The following is a 25,691-nucleotide window of genomic DNA, read 5'->3' on the forward strand; positions in this document are numbered from 1 at the left end:
TCCCGTGCCCATGCTGACTTCATACATTTCAAATTCTTGCTGATCTCCTTCCAGTCTATTCTTTCACTTGCTAAATAGAACTACTACATACAGTTGACAAACTCTCTTGGCTCAAAACCTCAATGTCTCTTTGCCACACTGAACTTTCTCCTCAAAGTGCCTTCACCTTCAACCCCCCCCCCCCCCCACCACCACCACCAAACACACACACACACTTTCTCCCCAGACTCTGGCTGAGTACTTTCATGATAAGGTTCACAAAATAACCTTGAGTTCTCAAACAAGTCACCTCCACCTCCTCTTCCTCTAGTCCATTCTTTCAACCCTCCTTCAGTCCCTGCCTCCTTTTCTTCCTTTTCTGAAATCACTGAAGAGGAAACCGCACATTTTCTTTCCTGCTCCAAAGTGACTACCTGCTCCTCTGATCCTATTCCCACCCACCTACTTAACTCTGTCTCTCCTACTGTCATCCCTTCTATCTGCCATATTGTAAACCCCCTAGTGGTGGAGCGGATAATTACAATAATTAAAGAAATAAATATATAGGACTGTCACAGTTTCAAATAGGGTTCCCAAATAAACTCCACACAAAGGATTTGACAAGAAAAATAGTAATATTAAATATTTTATTAAATGGTAAAATAAATAGAAACACTTGGTTATGTTCCTTAATGTTGGTACCAATTGTTAAAGTTTGCTAGTATTAAATAAAAATAGTGCAAGGTGTTAAATGCTTTGTGATAAGTTACAAAGGCAATAAGATGTTCAAAACTACAATTACAGTTACCAAGACCCTGACCTCACTTCTGCAATAACATAAAACATCCACAAACATGTACACAACCCCAATTATTGTACTCAGATCTGATATATATATAATTTTTCAATTTGTGTGCACACAATAATGTTATCGGTGTATCAAATCTTCACTAGCATCGCTGCTCTTCTTGCATTGGGTACCTTGGTCTTCTCCACATCTATGTCTCCTCAGTTGGCGAGGTCAGCTCACTGGCTCAGGAACTCCAGGATACCTACTGCTCTGACTCAAAGAACTAAAAAAATGAAAACCCTGACTCCCTGTGCTTGTTATGTGTGCTAGCCTCAATCAGTATTTTCTTTGGCAAGGGACTTTGTGGGCTAACTAAATTCAAATAAAAAGATAAGCAAGGGAAATTCCTATCTAGCCCTCCCAATACATGACCCCTTTTCTTTTATATTGTTACAAGCCGTAAAGCCCGTTAAAACGGGCAAGATTTTTTCTAACATATAATGTAAAATTTGATAAATCTAATGTGTAGTGCTTGAAAGGGTGCAGGGAAAAGTTGGGGGTACAATGAGTTCACTGTATGTGTGGTGTGTTTGAGCGACGTGCCTGGGATCCATTCCCGGCATCGCTGTCCCACTCTGTGTGTGTTTGTATGTGTGTGTGTGTGTGTGAGAGAGAGAGAGAGTCTGTGTGAAAGAGAGAGAGTGTGAGAGTGAGTTCAGAGAGAGATAGCGAAAAAGTGTGTGTGTGTGTCTGTGATAAAGAGAGAGTGTGAGAGTGAGTTCAGAGAGAGAGAGTGAGTGTGTGTGTGTGTGAGAGTGAGAGACAGACATGCTTCTGATCCTCCCTCCGAGTTCCAGGTCCCCTCTCTCTCCCCAGTTTGAGGCTGCTCCTCCCTCCCTCCCTCCGAGTTTCAGGGCTCCTCCCTCCCTCCCCCCCGAGTTCCAGGGCCCCTCCCTCTGAGTTCCAGGGCCCCCTCCCCTCCAAGTTCCAGGGTTCCTCTCCGAGTTCCAGGGCCCCCCTCCCCTCCGAGTTCCAGGGGCTCCCCTCTGAGTTCCAGGGCCCCCCTCCCCCGAGCTCCAGGGCCCCCTCCCTCTGAGTTCCAGGGTTCCTCTCCGAGTTCCAGGGCCCCCCTCCCCTCCAAATTCCAGGGGCTCCCCTCTGAGTTCCAGGGCCCCCCTCCCCCGAGCTCCAGGGCCCCCCTCCCTCCCTCCGAGTTTCAGGGCCCCCGAGCTCCAGGGCCCGGGCTCCCCTCCCCTCTCAGTTCCAGGTTCCCTCCCCCCGCCACCCCTCCCTCCGAGTTCCAGGGCTCCCACCCCTCCCTCCGAGTTCCAGGGGCCCCCCACCCCTCCCTCTGAATTCTAGGGGCCCCTCCCTCCAGGGCCCGGGCTCCCCTCCCCTCTGAGTTCCAGGGCCCCCTCCCCTCTCAGTTCCAGGTCCCCTCCCCCCTCCACACGAGTTCCAGAGCTCCCACCCCTCCCTCCAAGTTTGCCGCGGCACGTCACAGGTCTCTCCCCATGTTGTTACCAACTGCCCGGGATCGCCGCCCCACCCTCTTGTGACATAACTTCATTGAGGGCGGGACACAGGGAGGGAAGGTAGGACGAAGGGAGGCGATCTGGTGCTGCTTGCTGCGCTTTCGGAGGTCAGACACTGTGAGTTCAATGGAGAGGACCTGGCCCGGGTGGAGGGGGGGCTGGCGGCGACTTCAGGGGGGAACTTGGAAGTGGTAGCGACATCGGCGGGCTGGGGGCAGGGTGGCGATCCCGGGCGGTTGGTAACAACATGGGGAGAGACCTGTGATGTGCCGCGCAGGTGTGGCACGTTGGTCACTCATCATTTATATAGTAGGATTCTGTTCAGTTGTGCATTTAATAATTATTTTCCTAAACTCCTTGTTTTGTTTTAATATCTTTTTAGTATTTCTCTTAAATGATTGTCATTTTTATTAATTTCTCTATTGTATTTATATTTGTGTAAATATATGTTGATTTGTTATATTTGTAAATTTTAAACTCCTGAGGCAGGCACTATTGCTGAAACATGGTGCCGTGTTGAGTCTATTTAATTTTTCATGGAATAAAGCCAATAACACTTTCTCCATCTCCTGGGCTTCATTGGAAGAGTTTTGTTGGTCACGCTACTCCCTCTCTTGATTACATATGCAAACAAATGTCATCTAACTTTAGACACCCTTTTGTAGAATAAGGGGAATAATGCTATTTTTCAGGTTGCGTTGATTTTTGGATGTATTCAACTTTGTTGCTGAGGCAACAAGACCACCGAAGTGGACAAAGAGCAATGGTGCCCCACGGATAACATCAGAAACAAAAAAGGAGTGGGAATTGAACCAGGCTCTCAAAAAACAGACCGGAAATGGTCCCTAGGGAAGGCTAGAGGTGAGCCTGCCTGTTGCTTTCACTGCCGCTTCACCGCTGCAACTTGAGACTCCTGAAGAAGGCACCTGTAGTGCTGAAACAGGGTACCTTGTAGAGTCTTCAATTAATAAATTGTTCTTTGAACTTTGATTGTTTCCAGTCTATTTTTTGAAGAGCCAGGTTCAATTCCCACTCCTCTTTTGTTTCAACTTTGTTGCTTACATATACAAGAAAAGCTTGAAGGAAGGTATATAAAGCAGCTGAGTCAAAATATTTATTTTTAAACGATTTTTATTGATGATCAAACATTTGGAACAGAATTATGAAAGGCAAACATTCTGTAATCATAGTAACACATCATATGCATTTATGTATATCTTAACTATATCATCAATTTTACCACATTTACTCCCCCTCTACCCACCCCCCACCCCTATAATCTCTGTGCCATGAACTTCTTACTTCATGGTATCTATTCCTTCCAAAATCTGTCCCCAGACTTTACCCGTCTAAAACAAGGAGTATATGTCTACTGAGTTCCCCATAAGTTAGGGTTTGCAAAAGTTATTAAGTACAGCACTTCTTGCTTTATGGGAGATATTTTGCAAATATGGGTTCCATATATTGATAAAATTCTTTCTTCTCTTTGGGTTGTCATAGGCTGCCCTGGCTTCCCAGAGCATTAGCTCATGGTGCCTATTCCTCCAGAACCAAACGGAGGGTGGTTCCGCCTGCATCCAGTGTCTAAGTATACATTTTTTCCCCACTGCATATGCCTTACATAAGAATAACTCCAAATTTTTATCTGAGATCCCATATGCATTGCTTTTGTTCAAAAGTACTCCTCTCTAGGAGGGGAGTAGCCCTTGCCCTGATAAATGTTCAAGGTATTTCTGTTCCGCTCTCCAAAATAGTTTTATTCTGTCACATCTCCAAAATGCATGCAAAAAGGTATTCCTCTCTCTGTGACATTTAGGGCATTGGGCATCAGATATCCAACTAGCCCTTGCTGCTTGTGATTGTGTGATGTATCCCCGATGGATAATCCTATATTGACTCTCCCGCAGCTCTGCCCCACTCACTTATTTGGGTATATCTTTGATCAATTTAGCAAAATTTATTCCCTTCAACTCATCCATGTGTCTTTAAGCATCTCATATGCACGAGGAGGACTAAGCGACATTAAAGCTCTATGTAAGCTCGATATTGACACCTGTCCATGTGCATCCCCCCTCAGGAATTTGCGCAACCTATGGCCGAACCTCGTGTCCAGAGCTGCCTAGTCCAAACTGAACCAATAATGATGTAATTGTCTATATGTGTAATAATCCTTATTGGCAAATGAAAGCCTCTGCTGCAGGTCCTGAAATCCATATAGTCCCCCCTTTTTATTCCTCAAATGTTCAAGCAAAGTAATTCCCAATTCCAACCATCTATCAAATATCCCTTTCTCTAACCCCGGGGAAAAATCCCCATTCCCTCACAATGGGAGTTGGTCACTAATATTGGGATCTTGTCTCCAGGATCGCATAAGGAGAGTCAAAATATTTAATAACAGATCTTAATTTGCATAAGATCATGAATCCTTGCTTGATAAAATTTGAAAAACTTGTTGGGTAAAAAAGTTGTGAATCAATATTAATTCCTAGATATCTAAATAAACCCACTAAGAGAACCAGAGTCTGAGTCAGTTGAAATTTGCGCCCAGTAATCCAACATGCAATGGATTTGTCGGGGTTAAGTAACAAGTGATTTGTATGTAACCATGATGTAACACTATCCAGAGGCGTAGCCAGGTTTTGAACTCAGGGGGAGCAGACTTTTATAAAATAGGCACCGGTTGGTGTCAGCTAGACAGTAGTGTCTGTGTTGCTGCTCAGGGGCTGTGGCGGGCAATGATTAATACAGGCTGTCTCTGTTGCATCCTACCTACAATGAACAGTAAGTTACATCAGAAGGCAGGACGCAAATTAAATTTGCACCCAGTAATCTAACATGCAATGGCAGATAGCCAGGATTCAATTGAGTTCAAGGCCGAATTGAGAACAGTCAGGTCAGGGTTGATAAGAGAAGTCTAAAAAAAGGGGGGGGGGGAGTAAAATATTATCAGCGTAATAAAAAGTGTGGGTACCTAGATTTTGGATTAAGAGCGCAAGGGGGCTAAGGGAAATATTAAAAAGAAGGGGAGCCAGGATAGAACCCTGGGGGACACCTCAATCTAGGGAGTAGGATTTAGAGGACAGGCAAGAATGGATTTGTCAGGGTTAAGTAACAAGTGATTTGTATGTAACCATGATGTAACACTATCCAGAGGCGTAGCCAGGTTTTGATCTCAGGGGGAGCAGACTTTTATAAAATAGGTGCCGGTTGGCGTCAGCTAGACAGTAGTGTCTGTGTTGTTGCTCAGGGGCTGTGGCGGGCAAAGATTAATATAGGCTGTCTCTGTTACATCCTACCTACAATGAAACAGTAAGTTACATCAGGAGGCAGGACGCAGACGAGGTCCCTTGACTGACCAGAGCAGACAACCTGTCGTCTTAACTACAAAGTAAAAATATTCAAATCGTGGCCATCACTTCAGGAGTAGCACACACATACCTTCCACACTAGGCAGGCAATAAGGTGCAACTAGACATTCTTGGAAAAGTCAAGGCACTGCTAACTTTCCCCAAGCCTAGGGGACACTGGTGGCTGCTTTGGAGTCTGAGTCTCACTGCTGGGATTAGTACATCTTCCAAGGGGAATGTACCTAGGCTCTGACTCTCCTATAAAGGTAACAACCAAACAGGAACTTCTCTGACATTTTTTCACTGTACTGCCAAGTGGCAGCCAACTGCAAGCACTAATACAAACATAGACCGAACAAATATTTTTTACACTTGCAGCTTATATTAGCATGGCAAGATGTTGGCCTTTGTGTACTGTGAAGTGCAATTCCAGACAATAGGCAACAGTTAGGAAAATGCTACGGTGGATTTACTGACAGTGCTGGTACAGTACTGAATCTGAATGCACAAAAACACAGGTTAATAAATGCAAAGCAAATATATACGCTGATATCTTTTTACTGAAGTAACAAGACACTTTAATCAACTTACAAGTTTTGTATTATGTCTCTTAAAGCAGAGAGAAAAAACAAAGTTGAATAAACAAAGTTGAATTCAACTAAATGAAGAGAACCCAGCATAAAGTACCAATTATGAGCTCAATATTCAAAGGATTTATGCTCTTTACTGAGAGTTATACCCATCTCTGGGTATTTCAATTGCCTTGCTCTACCCTCCCATTTTTCCTTTTGCCTAGTTTTCTTTTCACCAGTCTATCCTTGGTACAATCCTATATAATAATTTGGACCTCTGCACATCTGTCTGGCTGCCTGAGTTCGTAACACGGTTCCTATTGGTCCGCAGTGGGGATGACGTCACAGGGCGGACCAAGGGGAAGTGAGAGGGAAGGGAACCCAGCGGCAGGCACCGGAGGTGAGTAAACAATTGCCCCCCTCCCTCCCCCCCATCCTCCCTTTCGAGTTGCAGGACGCCCACCCCCTCCCCTTCAAGTTGCAGGACGCCCCCCTCCCTCCCTCCACTCCCCTCCGAGTTCCACACCCCCTCTCCTCCGAGTTCAACACCCCCGTGCCTCCCTCCCCCTCCCTCGAAGTGCAAGCAGGACCTGTCCTCCAGCAGCCCCTCGCCTTCCTGCGTGCCGGCTCTAATTTAAAAATTGTTACCTCGGGGTCCGGCATCAGCATTGAAGGCGAGCGGCGCTACAGACTGCCTTCCCATCTGTCTGAGCTCTGCCTCTGGTCCCACCCTCATTTCCTGTTTCCAGAAGGGCGGGACCAGAGGCAGAGCTCAGAGAGATGGGAAGGCAATGTGAAGCCGCTCGCCTTCAATGCTGATGCCAGACCCCGAGGTAACAATTTTAAAATTAGAGTCGGCACGTAGGAAGGCAAGGAGCTGCCGGAGGACAGGTCCTGCTTGCACTTCGAGGGAGGGAGGCGAGGGAGCGTTGAACTCGGAGGAGGGGGGTGTGGAACTCGGAGGGGAATGGAAGGATGGAGGGAGGGGGGCGCCCTGCAACTTGAAGGGGAGGGGGGCATCTTGCAGCTGGAAGGGGAGGGGGCCATGGAACTTGAAGGGCAGGGGAGGGGGGTCCTGCAACTCGAAGGGGGGGCCTGGAACTCAGAGGTAACAGAGGGAGGGAGGGGGCTGGAACTGAGATGACAGAGAGGGACAGAGGGAGGGAGAGGGCCATGGAACTCGGAGGGGAGGGAGGCTGGAACTCGGACGACAGACAGGGAGAGAGGGGGGCGTGGAACCTTGCTAGCGCCCGTTTCATTCCTCTGCGAAACGGGCCTCTTTTACTAGTTGTGGTAGAATACAGAAAACCACTCCACTGCCAGATACTGTAATGCATTCACAAAAACCTGCAAATATACTACTCAAAACTATACAGCAAACGGAATCTATAGGGACTCCCCCTGTATTCATGCAGAGATGTTTTCACCTAGTAAAGGGCCACCAAAACAGACATCAGATGCAGATGTGATTCCATATGCCCCAATGAAAGGAGACTTTAATTTTACTTCCATTTAATTTCAGTATATTTCATCTTTATAACACCAGGCTTCCCAATCCCAAAGGCAGATTACAGAAACAGTTAAGATGAACAGTTAAGATCAAGAAACATTCTCACTAAAATTTTGCCATTTGTATTGTATAGAACAGCATAGAAAAATGAGCACAAAATACAGAGAATTATAACTGCTGTTTCTACCAGCTATAATCATTTTAAAGCTGTTTTAGTGATGTTCAATTTTTATTTCATATTTAAATCTAGATATGGGAAGCTTTCAAATAAATTAAAAAGCCGTCAAATAAGTAAAAAAAGAAAACAAAATCTTTTGCCCTCCACATTCTAAGGCACTGCCTAATGCTTCTCCAACTGGAACAGCTTTAGACATTTTACAAATGGATCTTGCATTTTTTTTTAATAATCTTTTGCTATTGCTTTAGCATTTGATTTGCTATTGTTTTGGGGTGACCTAAAGTCAGTATAATGGACTAGATAGGAAGGAATAATTCATGTCCTGTTTTCTTCAACTTCCTGTCTGTGCTGTGTCGGGGGACGGGTCAGGTGAGCTTCTGCAAGAGCTGCAGAGGAGGAACCCGACCCGTCCAATTTCATGATCCATCCCCCCACCTAGTAGCCCACACCACACACACACAGCGAGGCTGAGCGAGCCAAAGACCACACACAGCACCCGCAGCGGGAACGGTGGTCAGGGTCCCTTACCTTAAGAAGAGGCTTGAACAGCTCACATTGATGACATGAGTCAGGCAGAGCCTCAGCCTCTACTCACACTGACACACAGAGCCAACAGGCCAAGTGCTGCCATCGAACAGCTGGGCTGCAACAGTGAGTGCAGCCTGCACCACACACCGGGCCGAGTGGGCCGTGTGCTGATGAGGACCCTGGGCCTGTCACGGGAGACAGCCAGGAGACTGGGAGTGTGCGGACGGCTCACAGAAGTGACAGGTAAATGATGCCGACGATCTGATCCGGCACATTCTGGAAATGGCATAGGCAGCGTGGTGTGCTAGCTGAAAGGTGGTGGGCGGCACCGCATGCAACTGCTGCGGGAAAGTGGCCGCTGCGCAGTGCATGCACATAGGCGCCTTTTTTTTTTACAAATCTATTTGGGGGAACGACCGCTCCCCCTGCACCCCCCTAGATACGCCACTGGGTTGATCACCATCTGCTTCTCTCCAGATTACACTCTCTGGCACTGTTCGTTCTTGGCTCACTTCATTCCTTACCAATCACTCTTTTCATGTCTTCCATTCTTCCTGTCCTCTAAATCCTACCCCCTAGATTGAGGTGTCCCCCAGGGTTCTATCCTGGCTCCCCTTCTTTTTAATATTTCCCTTAGCCCCCTTGCACTCTTAATCCAAAATCTAGGTACCCACACTTTTTATTACGCTGATAATATTTCACCCCTCCTTTTTTTTAGACTTCTCTTATCAACCCTGACCTGACTGTTCTCAATTTGGCCCAATAAATCAAATCAAATAGGTGTGAATACTCCTCTGACAATTGTAACATAGTAGATTACAGCAGAAAAAGACCTGCATGGTCCATCCAGTCTGCCCAACAAGATAAATTGTGGGGACTGTAAGTAGTGTATGCATACCTCACAAGGAAAGATAGTGATTGGGAACACTGGAAATTGGAGTTCATTGTACATTACCTCCAGTGAAATACTGGCAAGTGTTAATATTGTGGTGTTTCACTCTGAGACTGATGAAGGAGATTTAGGTTAATCTTAGTGCCCTCTACCTCTGAGATCATAGAGATCACAACTGAGAACAAGTGTAGAAGTTCCCCCCATTAGCAACATATTTTCACAGGCTTCTCATGTTCAGAGGCATTAAATAACAGCACCTGTGATAACAAAAGGTCTGTGACACAGCAATAGATTACACTTTCCCACATGGGATTAATCACAATTATGAGAAGACATGGACAGACTGGGTCTCTGCTGTTTTTTGTACCACTCCTGTTATGTCAGTAACTAAGGATCTGTTTCTAATTCTGGCATATTAGCATAATTCTACCCAGAAGACCAGTTTGTTCTGCTCTTCCCCCAACAAGAAGGATTACCTGAGTTCTAGCCTAGAGCTAAGCCTTGTAATATGCACTCCCCCACTAGTTAAAATATATATATGAGGTCTATGTGAAGCATTACTCCATATGTTGAATTCCAGTTACAGGGAAGCTATGGAAGAAACTAAAACTCTTCTACGCCTGGATGTGGCTAAAATAAGGGGTATTATGCTCTCAAAATTGTCCTGCGAGAGCTGGGAAAGGATCTGGAGCTTCCAGGCACAGCCAGATGACCTCCTCATTGCTACTTACCCTAAAGCAGGTAATTCCTTCATAGACCCAAGATATCAGTAATATAGAAAGATATCACTTGTACCTATCCCAAAATAAGTACTTCATCTATATTCTGGCTACCAGCTCACATGCAGGTAGATTGCTTCTTGTCTTTTTGACTAACATACAAACGTTCTGGGTAAGGCTGAACATAATGCTCTGCTTTTTGACTCTACCTCATGCTGCAAAATACATTATTAAAAAAGATAACATACCATAATACCTGTAATACAGAGAGACCTACTTATCTACTTATTCCAAAGCAGGTTGCTCTCTGTATACCTCTAAAAGCCTGCAATACAGAAACCTTGCTCACCCACACCTGTTGTATTGTATATCAAACCAGGTAACACACCCCAGATACCTGTTATGCAGAGACCTACTCCTGTTTCAAATCAGATAATGTTTTTGCTTTGGATACTGTAGAAGTTTATGGTGCTTTGGATATTACTAATGACAGAACACTCAATAAAATATTTTAATTGAAATGTATTAACCACCTTTATGAAGAGAGTCACCCAAGGCATTGTACAGCAGGTACAGCTTGTCATAAAATTTACAATTTTGATCACAGTATGACAATAGTAAAATGATCACATTTAAGCATAAATGAGGTAAGCTTGAAGATGGATAATTGAATCCTAGTAATAGGACTAACATGATACACTATTAGAAATATAAATATGTAGAAGCAAATTTTACATAGAATGTGGCGAGGGGAATTCATACATCCAAGTCAAAATATGGGGAATTCCTATGCTATTTAACATAGAGCCTCTTGTAAAACAGGTACAGAACTCTATGTGTGTGGGGAGTACAACTCCCGCCCCCACCCACCCATTGATGTGGGAGCAACTTTCTAAAATGACTGCTCCCTCTGGAGAGAGCAATGATCCTAGCACCATAGGTCCCCCAATAGGCAGTCTCCATGCTGATGCTACCTCACTTTCTTACAGTCTCCACAAACAATCTCACCCCATCATAGCACAACCCCCCCCCCCCCCCCCCCCAACCAAACTCTCATCACAAACAGACAGAACTCAAGACTTACAGGGTAAGAAAGAGGTACTGTGGATTAATCTGGATAGAAAAAAAAAATAGAAAATCTCTTTACATTGGTATGGTATACAGGCCTCCTTCACGGGTAAAAGTGGAAACAGATTTAACTGAAGACATTTATGATATAGCTATGAAAGGGGAAGTACTATTAATAGATGATTTCAATATGCTGTATGTTGATTGGGGCATTCCTGTTATGGGGTCGTTTAGAAGTAGAGACATCCTGGATTCTCTACAGGGAGAACTGTATCAGCAGTTGGTAATGTAACTCACACAGCATGGGGCTATTTTGGAACTACTGAATAGGGAGAGAGTTTCTAATGTTATAGTGGGTGATCATCTGGCATTTAACAATCACAAGTTGGTGTAGTTCAATATTAAGGCAAATGTGGAGAGGATTTATTCAAAAGTGAAGGTTCTAGACTTCATAAGAACTAACTTTGTTAAGATGGAACAATACCTCAAGAAGTTGCTAGCTGGATGGCAACATTGGGGAAAGTAGAAAAGCAGTAGGCAAAACTGAAAGCAGCTATTTTAAGAGCAAAAAAACCTTTTAGTTAGGAAAGTAAATAAAAGCAAAAGGAAACGAAGGCTGATTTGGTTCTCGGAAGAACAGTAATAGCTGAACAGGTAAGGAAAAAGAGGCTAGCCTTCATAAACTACAATAGATCACAAAAAGAGGAAGACAGGCAACAATACCTTGAAAAGCCAAGAGAAGCTGGTAGAATAGTCAGGAAAGCAAAGATGCAAATTAAATTAAAAATAACAAATATGGTAAAATGGGGGGGGGGGGGGGGAACAAGACATTTTTTAGATATGTTAGTGATAGGAGGAATTGCAAAAGTGCACTGTGAGGCTGAAAGGTGAAAGGGAGCAATATGTAGAACCTGGTAAGAATAAGACAGAATTGCTTAACAAATATTTCTGTTCTGTCTTCACAGATGAAGGGCTGGGAGTAAGACCACATAAGGCAAATGCAAACAGGAATGGAAGTGTGATAGACCTTGACCAATTTTCAGAAGATTGTGTTCATCAGGAGTTAGCTAAACTAAAGATAGACAAGGCGATGGAGTTGGATAGGATAAAACTGAGGCTTGACCTTTTCAATGCTTCTTTACTGTTTGGCATGGTCCCAGAGGATTGGAGAAGGGTGGATGTGGTTCCCCTCCACAAAAGCAGATGTAAGGAGGAGGTTGGGAACCAAAGCCAGTTAGAGTTAGTCTGACTTTGTGGTGAGTAAATGAATGGAAACTCTTCTAAAACAGTGGATTTCAAGACCTAAGATAGCATGGTTTTATTAGAGGTAGGTATTGTTAGATGTATCGGATCTATTTCAATGACCAGGTGACCAAACAGTTGGATCTAGGAAGAACGCTAAATGTGGTGTACTTAGATTTTAGCAAAGCCTTTGGCATGATTCCACAGAGGCGATTCATAAAGAGTAAAGGGTAAAGGGTCATAGATTTGATATACTGCCTTTCTGTGGTACAACCAAAGCAGTTTAAATTATATGCAGGTACTGAGTGCCCTTAGTATGAGCCTTAAAGTGACTGACTGGGTAAGAAAAAAGTTGAGTGGAAGGTGGCAGAGGGTGGTAGAAAATGGAGTTCACTCCAAGGAAAGGGAATGTTACTAGTGCTGTGCCATAGGGACTGGCTCTTTTAACATTTTTGTGAGCGATATTGTGTAAGGGCTGTCTGGTAAGGTTTGCCTTTTTGCAGATTATACCAAACTCTGTAATAGGATAGACACTCCTGATGGTGTGGATAGCATGAGGAGGAATTTAGCAAATCTTGAAGAATCATCTAGAATTTAGAAGCTGAAATGCGATGCTAACAGATGCAGGGTCATACTTTTGGGCTGCAAACCCAAGGAAGCAGTACAGTATAAAGGGTGAAGTACTTCTGTGCATGAAAGAACAGCAAGACTTGAGGTTGATTGTATCGGATGATCTTAAGGTGGCCAAGTAAGTAGAAAAAGTGATGAAAAAGGTCAGAAGGATGCTTGAGTACACAGAGAGAAGAATGACCAGCAGAAAAAAAACTCTGTATAAGCCCCTGATGAGCTCCCATCTAGAGTACTGTATACGTTTCTGAAGACCGCACCTTCAAAAAGATATAAACAAGATGGAGTCACTCTAGAGGGTGGCTACTAAAATGGTCAGTGCTCTTCATCATAAAGGATAAGGGGACAGAATAAAGACTCAATAAGTATAGCTTGGAAGAAAAGTGGGAGAGGGAAGATAATAGAGGAGTTTACTCATATGGATTTTTTTTGTCTAATCTGATGCGAAGGGATAACACTGCGGTGCAGTATATCGCTCTCAGCAAATGCTTTATATTGCAAGGCACAGCCATACCTGGTCTACTAGACTCCGTGACCCCTGACGCAGGCGCTGCGCGCCGAAACACGGACCGTGTCGCTTCCATTTAAGGATTGTTTTATTCAAGCACATGATTAAAAGTTTTTTTGACCTTTTTTTGAGGGCCCCTGGTACTTTTTGTTTTTGTTTCTTGGACTTTTGTTTGTACTTTGTTCCCTCTCTTCGCTAAGCCATGGTGGAACCATGGCTGATGTTTATTAATACATTTCTGAAAAAATGTTAAAGGCGCTATCCTATCCAGAAATTCTTTTAGTAATGAATTCCAGGTAGAAACCTGTTCTCCAATTTTTAAGTAAAAAAAAATCATCCGGGAAAGAATCTTGTGAAGGGGGGAGTAAAAGAGGATCGATATGGCCTAGAAATCTAGACCAATAAGCTGCTGAAGGAGAGGACAGTGAAGACGACTTGAAAGAGACGTGAAATAAAACTCAAAGATGGTCTTGAACTAGGATCTGGCATAACTAAATCTAATGTATGACCTGCAGAATGTGTTAATCCTGTGACATGTTGCACAATGCCTAGGTTTCCTATTAATGAGATAAAACCCATAGTACGTGGATGAGAGCAGTTATCTACATGGACATTAAAGTCTCCAAACACAAGAAGAATAGGAAACTTTACCGAAGCATCTGCTATAGACTGGTAGACCTTATCCTAGTCTTCAGATTTTGAATGGAGGAGAGCAATAATAAAGAAGAATATGAAACTGAGGATTAGCTGCAACCTCCACTATAAATAGTTCAGGAAAGGGAAGACCGTGGGAGGAGATTTCATTGACCTGAAGCGATGAAGGGAATATAATTGCCATACCTGATAGGATAGGCTGGATAGGCTATATGGCCTTTATCTGCTGCCATTCCCTATGTTTCTATGACCCCCCCCCCAACCATACCCCCATCGTAGCACCTGACACCCCTTCAGTCAACCCCGGTGCATCAGAGACCCCCCTAGTGTAGCACAGACCCTTGGATGCCCCCACATGTAGGCAAGAGCTTTACATGTGGTCACCTCCCTCCAGGTTTTCCACTCTTTCCCAGCCTAAGCCCCTATAATATAGGTCCTCACACTCCTAACCCTGTCCTTGGGCTCACCAGGGAACCTTGGTGTCTAGTGGGGTGGGAACAATACCCACTTGTTCCCACCTCGTGTATCTACCTCATTAAAATGGCCACTGAGATATCTATTGGTAATATCATGGTATTTCTGCTAGGTAGTCTGGCTTCCATATATGTGCATTTTGCCCATATATGGAAGCCTGACCCCTTTTGGGAATAGTGCAATATTATCACTAGAAGCCTCTGTAGCCATTCTAATGAGGAAAAACATGAGAGCAGGTGGGCACTACTCCATCTCCATTAGATACCAGGGGACTGGGTTGAGAGATGGGGCCAAATTGGGGGAGGACTATGTTTTAGATACTTGGGCCAGGAAAGGAGGATTAACCTGGGGGGAGGCTACCCCATGTTTAGGGATCTTGCCCATATGTGGGTCCTTCCCACCAGAGAGGGACTCCTGGAGCGAGGTCTGTGCTGTGCTGGGGATGGCATGTGGAGGGGAATCTGTGCTACAGTGGTGTGTGGGGGGGGGGGGGGGGAGGGTGACAGGCAGGTCTGTGCCGTACCAGGGGGTGACTCAGGAGGGGGGAGGTCGGTGATGAAATAGGATGTGGTTGGAGGGAGACTGGGTGCTGCAATGGGGGTTTAGTTGGGGGGGTTGTGCAAAGGTGAATTGTTTGGGGGGCTTTAAGGGTGTGAGGTAGCATCAGATTGGGGGCTGGTTCAGTGGAGTGGGAAACAGCTGGTAATACAGGGAACTGTAGATGTTATATACTGTTGCCTCTACAGCAGGCACTTTGATGTGCTTTGGATCAGGTGTAAACTCCAATGTCTTGGTTTCTCAATAGTGAAATAAGGAAAGCACACCTGTATTGCAGGCCCACCCAAGCCACTCTACCTCCTCACCCCACCCCACCCCTTTGCCATTTAGACACACTCAGCTTCCTTACCTATGAATAGCCCTTGTTTTGAAATGGCACAAATAGGTCTGGGTCTCTATAGACATTTATATGCTGCCATTTACACGTGGGGATGCTTCTAAAATAATGGCCTTAAAACAAATGTAAAATAATAATATAACCAGTGTGTTTTTTCTAGCAAAAAAGGTGCCGGTACTCAAATGCCTGGCCACCCTTTAGGGGTGGGGTAATCATTGAAGAACCTACCCCACAATAGCCAAGCCCCCTGCAACCAGTCACAGAATCTATGACAAGGTAGAATTGGTGTGTAGAGCCTGAGCTCTTTCATTAAAACTTGGGGACTATGGGTCAATTTTAGCAGTACTCAGTACCCCAAGTACCCCCTCAAAAAAAAGCCCTGAATATAAAAGAAATAAAATAAACATCAGCAGAATATGAATGATATCAGAACAGGCAGAATTGAAGAACATTCATATAACACAGATATAAATATTACACCCTTTTCTCATGCTCCCTCTCTCTCTTCTACTCTTTCTCCTGTTTTCTTCCCCAATTCTTTCTCCGGAGATCAGGCACAAATTGGATTCAAGAGATAGCTGATATGATAATCCATAGTGGAGATACAGAGATGTGTCAGCAGGCACCCATCCATCTTCGGCAACCCTTTATTGAGTTTAAACGTCCATTTATGCCCTCAGGTAAGTGCCAGTCTTTAGTCTGCATTATTTAATAGGCAGGCCTTTTGCCCTCAGTTAAGTGGCTTTCTGACAGGCAAGCTGAACTCGATGCTCCTCTTTCTTTTCACTGGGGATTGTGGAATTCTGATTTTAGAGCTGTGATGGAAAATATTAAGGATTGCTTTTCAGTCTTGCTTTGACCGATAATACATTTTTAACATCTTCTGTCTTTGACCACAAGTGACTTTCCTTGTATATAACAAAGAACAGGCTGGAATGTACAGCACATCTCAAGAACAATGTATAAGATAAAGCACATCTCAAGAACAACGTATGAGATAAGGCACATCTCAAGAACAGGTTGGAATGTCTCTGAAGCTAGCTTGTACAGGAGGGAGGCGGGGTATGCTTGAGGTTCGGGAGATAAGCCACCTGGCCAGTGGTTTGTTTACCTGGACTGAGAGCTTGTGACTGAATCCTCGTGTACATTCCTGGATAGGTTTTAGCTTAATAAGAAGGAGGCTTGTTGCAGCAGAGCTTCGAGGCTCATCTGTGGATGGACACATCATGCAAAAAAGACTTGGTCCTGGTCATATGGAGACTTCGGGCTTTCACTGCAACGAGCCTCCCAGCTGATGAGATAAGGGCCTGAATGATATAATTCCTGACCAGTGATGTTGTGAATAATATATATATACAGTGGTGGAAATAAGTATTTGATCCCTTGCTGATTTTGTAAGTTTGCCCACTGACAAAGACATGAGCAGCCCATAATTGAAGGGTAGGTTATTGGTAACAGTGAGAGATAGCACATCACAAATTAAATCCGGAAAATCACATTGTGGAAAGTATATGAATTTATTTGCATTCTGCAGAGGGAAATAAGTATTTAATCCCTCTGGCAAACAAGACCTAATACTTGGTGGCAAAACCCTTGTTGGCAAGCACAGCGGTCAGACGTCTTCTGTAGTTGATGATGAGGTTTGCACACATGTCAGGAGGAATTTTGGTCCACTCCTCTTTGCAGATCATCTCTAAATCATTAAGAGTTCTGGGCTGTCGCTTGGCAACTCGCAGCTTCAACTCCCTCCATAAGTTTTCAATGGGATTAAGGTCTGGTGACTGGCTAGGCCACTCCATGACCCTAATGTGCTTCTTCCTGAGCCACTCCTTTGTTGCCTTGGCTGTATGTTTTGGGTCATTGTCGTGCTGGAAGACCCAGCCACGACCCATTTTTAAGGCCCTGGCGGAGGGAAGGAGGTTGTCACTCAGAATTGTACGGTACATGGCCCCATCCATTCTCCCATTGATGCGGTGAAGTAGTCCTGTGCCCTTAGCAGAGAAACACCCCCAAAACATAACATTTCCACCTCCATGCTTGACAGTGGGGACGGTGTTCTTTGGGTCATAGGCAGCATTTCTCTTCCTCCAAACACGGCGAGTTGAGTTCATGCCAAAGAGCTCAATTTTTGTCTCATCTGACCACAGCACCTTCTCCCAATCACTCTCGGCATCATCCAGGTGTTCACTGGCAAACTTCAGACGGGCCGTCACATGTGCCTTCCGGAGCAGGGGGACCTTGCGGGCACTGCAGGATTGCAATCCGTTATGTCGTAATGTGTTACCAATGGTTTTCGTGGTGACAGTGGTCCCAGCTGCCTTGAGATCATTGACAAGTTCCCCCCTTGTAGTTGTAGGCTGATTTCTAACCTTCCTCATGATCAAGGATACCCCACGAGGTGAGATTTTGCGTGGAGCCCCAGATCTTTGTCGATTGACAGTCATTTTGTACTTCTTCCATTTTCTTACTATGGCACCAACAGTTGTCTCCTTCTCGCCCAGCGTCTTACTGATGGTTTTGTAGCCCATTCCAGCCTTGTGCAGGTGTATGATCTTGTCCCTGACATCCTTAGACAGCTCCTTGCTCTTGGCCATTTTGTAGAGGTTAGAGTCTGACTGATTCACTGAGTCTGTGGACAGGTGTCTTTCATACAGGTGACCATTGCCGACAGCTGTCTGTCATGCAGGTAACGAGTTGATTTGGAGCATCTACCTGGTCTGTAGGGGCCAGATCTCTTACTGGTTGGTGGGGAATCAAATACTTATTTCCCTCTGCAGAATGCAAATAAATTCATATACTTTCCACAATGTGATTTTCCGGATTTAATTTGTGATGTGCTATCTCTCACTGTTACCAATAACCTACCCTTCAATTATGGGCTGCTCATGTCTTTGTCAGTGGGCAAACTTACAAAATCAGCAAGGGATCAAATACTTATTTCCACCACTGTATATATATATATCTTATTTTACTTTCCTATAGCCTTCCTTTAGTAATGTACTCGATTAGTGTGTGTATTTCTTAATCATTGAGTAGTTGGAACAATAATGACTTATACACTCTCCAATTAAAGTGCAAGTAAAGAGTTTTATTTACCCAATACAAATCTAAAAGAATCTGTAGTATTTTATTTTCTAATCAGTCTGTGGTGATTAAAGTGAGCAGGCTGCAATACCAGAGCAATACAAGAGCTTGTGAGGAACCCAGGGGGATGAGGGAAGAAGAAGCCAGGGAAAGGAGTAGGGCGGGTAGATTCCCCCCCCCCCACCCCGAAGGTTAATCCCAAGTCCCGAGGGGAAGGAAGCCGGGAGGCCACGCCCCCAGGGAGGTATAGATATCTAAGAAACAGAGAAAGGGGGGAGGACTACAAGTCCCAGGATCCTGTGCAATCCACCAAGGAAAAGGAAAGGGAACAGATAGGGAACTACAAGTCCCAGGATCTCGTGCAATCTGATAGGGAAAAGGAAAGGGAACAGAAGCAAATGCAGGGGAAGTTGGGAGTGGGAGCGAAGTCGTACCAGGGGGAGATGGGCATTCAGTGCATACATAGTGCAATGACCCGTTATGCCCTACATCGGGTTAGGACCCCAGTGGAGTAGTTGGGTATCAGTGGTGGTCCTTCCACGGCTACCTCAGGAGCTTATATTAGGGAGGGACTGGCCCCCTTTTCCCCAGGCCTTGGTAACCACTAGGGCCCAGGAGCGTCAGGCGCCGGGGGTCAAGCCCTCTCTGTCCCAGCTTTTTCCTTCCCACATGGATATCCTGGCTCCACCAGGGAAGACCAGGAGGGGGAGTCATTTTAAAAGGAACACCCAAAGGACCCGGTGGCAGGCTATGGAGGAGATGAGGGCATTGGAGCCGACTCTGTGGGTGCTGTTGGTGCTTGAGCACCCCCAATATTTAGAAAAATTCCTTGTATGTGTTCAGGGAGGGGTCATTTCCATTGGGCTTAGCACCCCCAATAATTTTGAAAAGTTGGCTCCTATGGATGAGGGAGGAGGGGGAACTACCTACTGACCTGGATACCCTTAGGGGGCAGTTTCCTTATTTCCCAAGGGAGCAGGATTCCAACCCATCCCTGAAATTCGCCTGGGAGCAAGTGAGGAGGGAAGGGAGGGAAGGTTACCCCAGATTTATGGTGGAAAAGGGCTTGTTATTTAGATTGAGCCCTGGGGGAGGGGGAGAGGGGATTATGAAGCAGTTGGGATTCCGGCCCTTAGTGATCAAATTGGCTCATGACCACCCTCTTGGGGGACATAAGGGAGGGCAGAATACTTTTCTTCAAGTGCTGAATCGCTTTTATTGGCTAGGGGTGTACAAAGAGGTTGAGAATTATTGTAACTCCTGCGCCAACTGCCAGAAGGTTGCCAAGCGGGGGCCGGGGCGTGTGCCCCTGTGTCCCCTACCGCATATGGGCCAGCCTTTGGGGCATGTGGCAATGGACATTGTAGGGCCCATTATTAAGTCTCTGAGGGGATATTCATATATACTGGTTATTGTGAACGTGGCGTCGAGATTCCCCTAGGCAGTGCCATTGCGCAATACCTCCACAAAGACTATAGTTGCTGAGTTGGTGCGGATACTTTGCGGTGGGTTTTCCAAGGGAGTTCCTGACTGACTGAGGTACTAACTTCTTGTCACGCACCCTCACTCAAGTATGGAATGCGTTTGATATCAAACATATTCGTAAGGCTGCGTATCACCCCCAAACGAATGGGTTAGTGGAACGATTTAATAAGACTCTGAAGGCCCTTCTCAGGAGGGGGTTGGGGACCAATTATGAGAGCTGGGATCAACTTCTGCCCTTCGTGCTATATGCATATAGGGAGAGTGTCCAGGCCTCCTTAGGGGTTTCCCCTTTTGAACTGATGTACTGGCGTGTCCTTCGGGGGGGTTCTGGACATTCTAAAAGAGAATGGGTGCCCCCGGATCCGGAGGATAGAACGGTGGCATCCTTCTTCTATGATTTAAGGGGGCACCTGCACTGCTTAGGGCAGTATTCCAGGGAAAAACTTAAGGATAGTCAGGACACCCAGCGGGCCTATTACGATCGTGGGGGGGGGGGGGGGCGAAAGGGAGTGAATTTGGCAGTGGAGACAAGAGTTCTCATCCTGATACCCGATTCCCAGCATAAATTCACTAGCAGGTGGAGGGGGCCGTGGACTGTACAAAGGAGATTAGGACCCACTGCCTATGAAGTAAGGTCAGAGAAGGGAAAATTTCAGACTTATCATGTGAACGTGATGAAGCCATGGCAGGAGAGGGAAGTCTTGGTAGCCACGGGGAGGGAGGAGTTAGAGGAAGAGTTGGGACCTCAGATCTCGGAAATATTTAAACAAGTGGAGCCCCGCATTGGGGAATCCCTAGAGCCTAGGCAGCAGAAGGATGTACGGGAACTCTTAAAGGAGTTCCAGAATGTTGTGACCCCTGTCCGGGGGAGACCCATTTGCTAGTGCAAGAGATTGTGACAGAGAAGGGCAAGGTGTTAAAGCAGAGACCCTACCGGTTATCACCCCTGAAGAAGCAAGAGGTCATAAGGCAGGTGAGGGAAATGGTGGAGTTTGGAGTTATTGAGGAGTCCTACAGCCCTTGGTCGAGTCCAGTGGTGCTTGGTCCCTAAGGCGGACAGTACTTGATGTTTTTGCATTGATTTCCAGCAGGTGAACACCCTGGCCATCCCGGATGCCTATCCAATGCCTCGGATCGATGAGTTATTGGATAGGTTGGGGACCGCGCAATACCTATCTACCCTGGACTTGACCAAGGGGTATTGGCAAATTCCCCTCTCCGCGGAAGCCCGGCCGAAGACCGCTTTCAGCACTCCGCTGGGCTTGTACCAGTTCAAGCGTATGCCTTTCGGCCTAAATTCGGCGATGGCTAGCTGCTGACTCTTAGATAGGGTGCTGAGACCCCACCAGGATTTCGCAGCGGCATATATGGATGACAAAATAATCCATAGTCGGGATTGGAACACTCATGTAGCCCAGATAAGGCAAATGCTCAGCTCCTTTCGGAGGGCAGGGCTCACACTAAATCCACAAAAATATTATTTTGCCCAGAGGGAAGTCAAGTACTTGGGGTACAAAGTGGGAAATGGGGAGGTGAAACCTCTGGTGGATAAGGTCCAGAGCATCAGAGAGTTTCCGTGCCCCACAACAAAAAAAAGAGCTAAGGGGCTTCCTGGGGTTAATCGGGTACTATAGGCGGTTTACTCCCCATTTTGCGACCCAGTCTACCCCTTTGACCAATATGCTGAAAAACAATAAGCCCAACCAATTAAGATGGGAGAAGGGGGAGTTAGAGGTCTTTAAGGAACTGCAACTAACCCTGTGTAGAGAACCAGTGTTGAAGGCGGTGGACTTTGATAAGCCTTTTATCTTACAAACAGATGCCTCGGGGGTGGGGCTGGGAGCAGTCCTATCCCAAGTTCACGGGGAGGAGGAGCACCCATTCATGTATCTAAGCCGTAAATTACTCCCGCACGAAGAACATTACGCTACCATTGAACAAGAGTGTTTGGCCATTAAGTGGGCCATACACACCTGCCAATATTATCTTGAGGGGCGTCCCTTCAGGTTGGTGACGGATCATGCCCCCCTAAAGTGGTTAGCTCAGATGAAGAACAATAATGCCAGATTAATGTGCTGGTACTTGGCCTTGCAGCCCTTCCAGTATGACGTTCTTAGGATTGCCGACCCTAGTATTTTGGAGCCGAGGTCGGGCAATCACTTAAGGGGGAGGGTATGTGAGGAACCCAGGGGGATGAGGGAAGAAGAAGCCGGGGAAAGGAGTAAGGTGGGTAGATTTCCCCGCCCAAGGGTTAACCCCAAGTCCCGAGGGGAAGGAAGCCTGGAGGCCATGCCCCCAGGGAGGTATAGATATCTAAGAAACAGGGAAAGGGGAGAGGACTACAAGTCCCAGGATCCTGTGTAATCCACCAAGGAAAAGGATAGGGAACTACAAGTCCCAGGATCTCGTGCAATTGACAGGGAAATGGAAAGGGAATAGAGGGGGAACTACAGATCCCAGGATGCTGAGGGAGGGGGGAGGGATTGAGGAATGGCAAAGAATCAGGGTAGGGAGGAACAGGTGGGGAATATAAAGGGAGAAGAATTAATGGACTGAGGGGTGGCAGGAGGAGGAGGGGAGCATCAAACCTCTGAGGCTGATGATCCAGAACCTATGGAGGTGACTGCTCTGGCCCAGCTGCAAGGAGGGGAATTAAAGGGACTCCTAGCAAACCTGGCTTCTAAGCTGGTGAGACAGGGGAGGCAAATCCAGCAGCTGTTCCAGCCTCAGCTGAAAGGGTTTTTCCAGAGGCAGCTGAAAGTGAGCTGCTAAGTGAGAGAATCGTGGAACTGTAGCCTGGCCCTGGGCTGCAAAGATAGGGCATTTCTTTTGAACCTTTTGGACTGTGGCATTTCCCTGTGTTTAAGGGTGAGCTTTTCTTTTGTGATTTGGAACTATAGCCTGGACCTGTGTTTGGGGGAGAAAAGGCATTTGGACTGTGAACTGTGGCATTTCCCTGGTCTTAAGGGAGAGGCATTTGGAACCTGGAACTGCAGCCTTGGCCTGGGCTTAAGGTGAGAAGGCTTTTTGACTTTTGAACTGTGGCCTTTCCCTGTGGTTAAGGGAAGGGCATTTATGTGACCCTTAAAACTGTCACCTGCCCTGTGCTAGAGGAGAAAGGTGGAGCTTTGAAGGGCCAGTAGCCCTCTGGCCACTAATCCCCTGGACTGGAGGACTCCCAGGCAGGCCCAGTGAAGGGCCATGATAAAGGGAAACTGTAGCCAACTTTGAATCAATACACAGCACTGGTGCACTGAGCCTGTATTTGGTGTTCTTTGAGTGGGATTAATGTGCCTGTGGGGCGGAGCGTAGCGCTATTCCCCAGGAGAGGGACCCCCTCCAGAGGACCCTGGAGCCCAGAAGGAAGCCTGGGGACAAGCTCCATGTCTGCTAGAATTTCTGTGATGGCATGGCATAAATCAATGTATCAAGATTTCTCCTGCAGGTCTAGAGCTGGCAGAGGCAATGCCTCCTCCAAGGATTCTGAAGACCCACCTCCCTATCCAGCTGGTGCCCCCCTCCTTCTGGGAGAAGAACTGTAAGGTAAGAAGTGAGGAGAGTGCAGAGAAAGGAACTGGAAATGATGAGCATGCCTGCCCAGAAGTTTATTAAACAACAACTACAGTATATACACAGAAGGAAATATATTATCTTCTCTTCCATTTTTCTCTACTTTTACCCCTAATTTAGATAATTTACGTTACTCGAAATGCTAAAGACAACCTAGTCTCATACTATCATTTCCAACGGATGAACAGAGGGCTGCCCAATCCAGGCACCTGGCCAGAGTATTTTGAGAAGTTCCTAGCAGGAGAAGGTGAGTGCCTATGACTGAGATCTGGTTTCGCCCTCTGACATCAGTGCTGACAGTATCAATTATAGGACCACAGAGAGCCACTGACCCTCTTCTGTCTCCGGTTATCTTTCAGTGCCCTGGGGCCCATGGCATGATCACGTGAAAGGATGGTGGGAGGCAAAACAGCGTCAACGCATTTTATACTTATTCTATGAGGACATGAAGGTGGTAAGAAGCATAGAGAACATACCCTAGGAGTCATTTCATAGAGCAATCAATTGCTTCACATGATTTCCTTTTCTCTTCTGCATCAATCTATCTGATTGGCAGTGGAATTTTTGTCAAGACAAAGCAAACAGAAGAAACAATCCTCCATAAGTCAGTCACAAGACAAGGCAACAGCGAGGTTCATGGAAATGCCGTTAAAATTGAATTATATTTTTTGATTTGAGTACTGATGCAGGAAGCATTTAGATCAATAGGTTTTTGGCCAATGATGATGGTAGGATCAATGGATCCGTTTTAGCTCCTTCAGGTCTACTAAGATTTAGACCCTTGAGCTCTTTGAGGCCTTTTTTCCTGTTTAAAGGTTATTCTGGATGTCATTTTGGAGCAGCTGCTTCTTTAGAGATTCATGGAAATAACAAACCAGTAGTGCTCACACAAACTTTTTTTTATTACATCAATGATGGCTTGAGCCATGTATGAAAATGTGTAGCAAATATCACTATGAATAATTGCATTAAACAATAAGCTTCACACCAAATCACATCACTGGGTAGTGACAAAACTGTAGTGTAGTCTTATCCTTGACGCAGCTCTTTTAAGATGAAATGTGGCCACATCAGGTGCTTGTGCTTAATAAACTTCATACTCCTTCATCTATCGATCTGCTCCATTTGTGTGCTGACTACTGTTTGCAGATCACTGCCTCTTTGTACTTTAATGATCTGTGTGTGCCAAGGCATCAGGAAAAGCATTAGCCACCCCCCACAGACCAAGTGAAGAGGAAGTGATGTAACTGGTCTGCGCAAAGACTAAAGAGATGAACACAGCAAGAGCAAGAAAACAGGAGGAACGGTGTTGGTTTGAGGCAGGTCCACACCACTAAAGGGGGGGAGGGGAAAGCAAAGAAGTTCTGCATTGGCATAACCTCTCAACTGGTAACTTTTTTTTTTTATCACCCCATCTCTCTTCCATTTGACAGGATCCTGCCCGTGAGATTCAGAATGTGATGCAATTCCTGGAGAAGGATCTGGGGGATGAGGTTATGAAAAAAGATCATTAGACACACCTCCTTTCAAGTTATGAAAGAGAACCCGATGACCAACTACACCTCTCTTCCCTTGCTCGATCACTCCGTCTCTCCATTCATAAGGAAAGGTGACATCTACTGGACTTGAGACGCTTCTCACCCCTGCTCAGGCTGGAAATAAGCAGAGAGCACAGCAATAATCTGTGGTGGGAGTATAACTGGAAGCATCACTCCTGAGGGGACTGAATTATGGGGAGAACAAACACATCACTGTCTCAATAGAGTCCTCAGAGCTAAACCATCAGGAACCCTGCACATCATCTGAATGGAAGAGAGTGTCATCCCCTTCACTGCTTGAAGTAAAGCATCACCCAGAGCTGCCATGTTACCCAGTTTTAGGAGAGAGATTTTAGACCAGTCTTGGATTTTTAACAACCCCATCCTGATGCATTCAGCACTGATTTCAATGGTTGGAATCAAAAACTATAAGCACCGCCCTGCTTTGGGAGATAAAATCAACTGAAAATACTGTGTAATAATAATTGTGGATAAA

The 25,691-nt window shown here is 45.7% G+C and overlaps 2 protein-coding genes across 3 annotated transcripts in view; both read left to right on the plus strand.

Annotated features, from left to right (window-relative positions):
* Positions 1 to 25,691, plus strand: part of LOC115473981 (sulfotransferase 1C4-like) — a 94,929-nt gene that overhangs the window by 66,213 nt on the left and 3,025 nt on the right. The window lies entirely within an intron of this gene.
* On the plus strand, positions 8,607 to 25,271 carry LOC115473982 (sulfotransferase 1C4-like). The gene is made up of 8 exons (XM_030209224.1): positions 8,607 to 8,682; positions 9,912 to 10,072; positions 16,073 to 16,198; positions 22,988 to 23,101; positions 23,533 to 23,630; positions 23,778 to 23,904; positions 24,017 to 24,111; positions 25,091 to 25,271. The coding sequence occupies exons 5-8, from the start codon at positions 23,553 to 23,555 to the stop codon at positions 25,169 to 25,171; spliced, it is 381 nt and encodes a 126-aa protein (XP_030065084.1). The 5' UTR covers positions 8,607 to 8,682; positions 9,912 to 10,072; positions 16,073 to 16,198; positions 22,988 to 23,101; positions 23,533 to 23,552; the 3' UTR covers positions 25,172 to 25,271.

This window comes from Microcaecilia unicolor, chromosome 7 (assembly GCF_901765095.1).
Source record: "Microcaecilia unicolor chromosome 7, aMicUni1.1, whole genome shotgun sequence".
In the NCBI taxonomy this organism is placed as follows: domain Eukaryota; kingdom Metazoa; phylum Chordata; class Amphibia; order Gymnophiona; family Siphonopidae; genus Microcaecilia; species Microcaecilia unicolor.

Excerpts from the sequence above, each read along its gene's own strand:
- LOC115473982 (XM_030209224.1), top strand. The coding sequence starts at position 23,553 with ATGCCTCCTCCAAGGATTCTGAAGACCCACCTCCCTATCCAGCTGGTG. Across the intron at positions 23,631-23,777 it reads TCTGGGAGAAGAACTGTAAG|ATAATTTACGTTACTCGAAA; the intron begins GTAAGAAGTGAG and ends CCCCTAATTTAG. Across the intron at positions 23,905-24,016 it reads GAAGTTCCTAGCAGGAGAAG|TGCCCTGGGGCCCATGGCAT; the intron begins GTGAGTGCCTAT and ends GTTATCTTTCAG.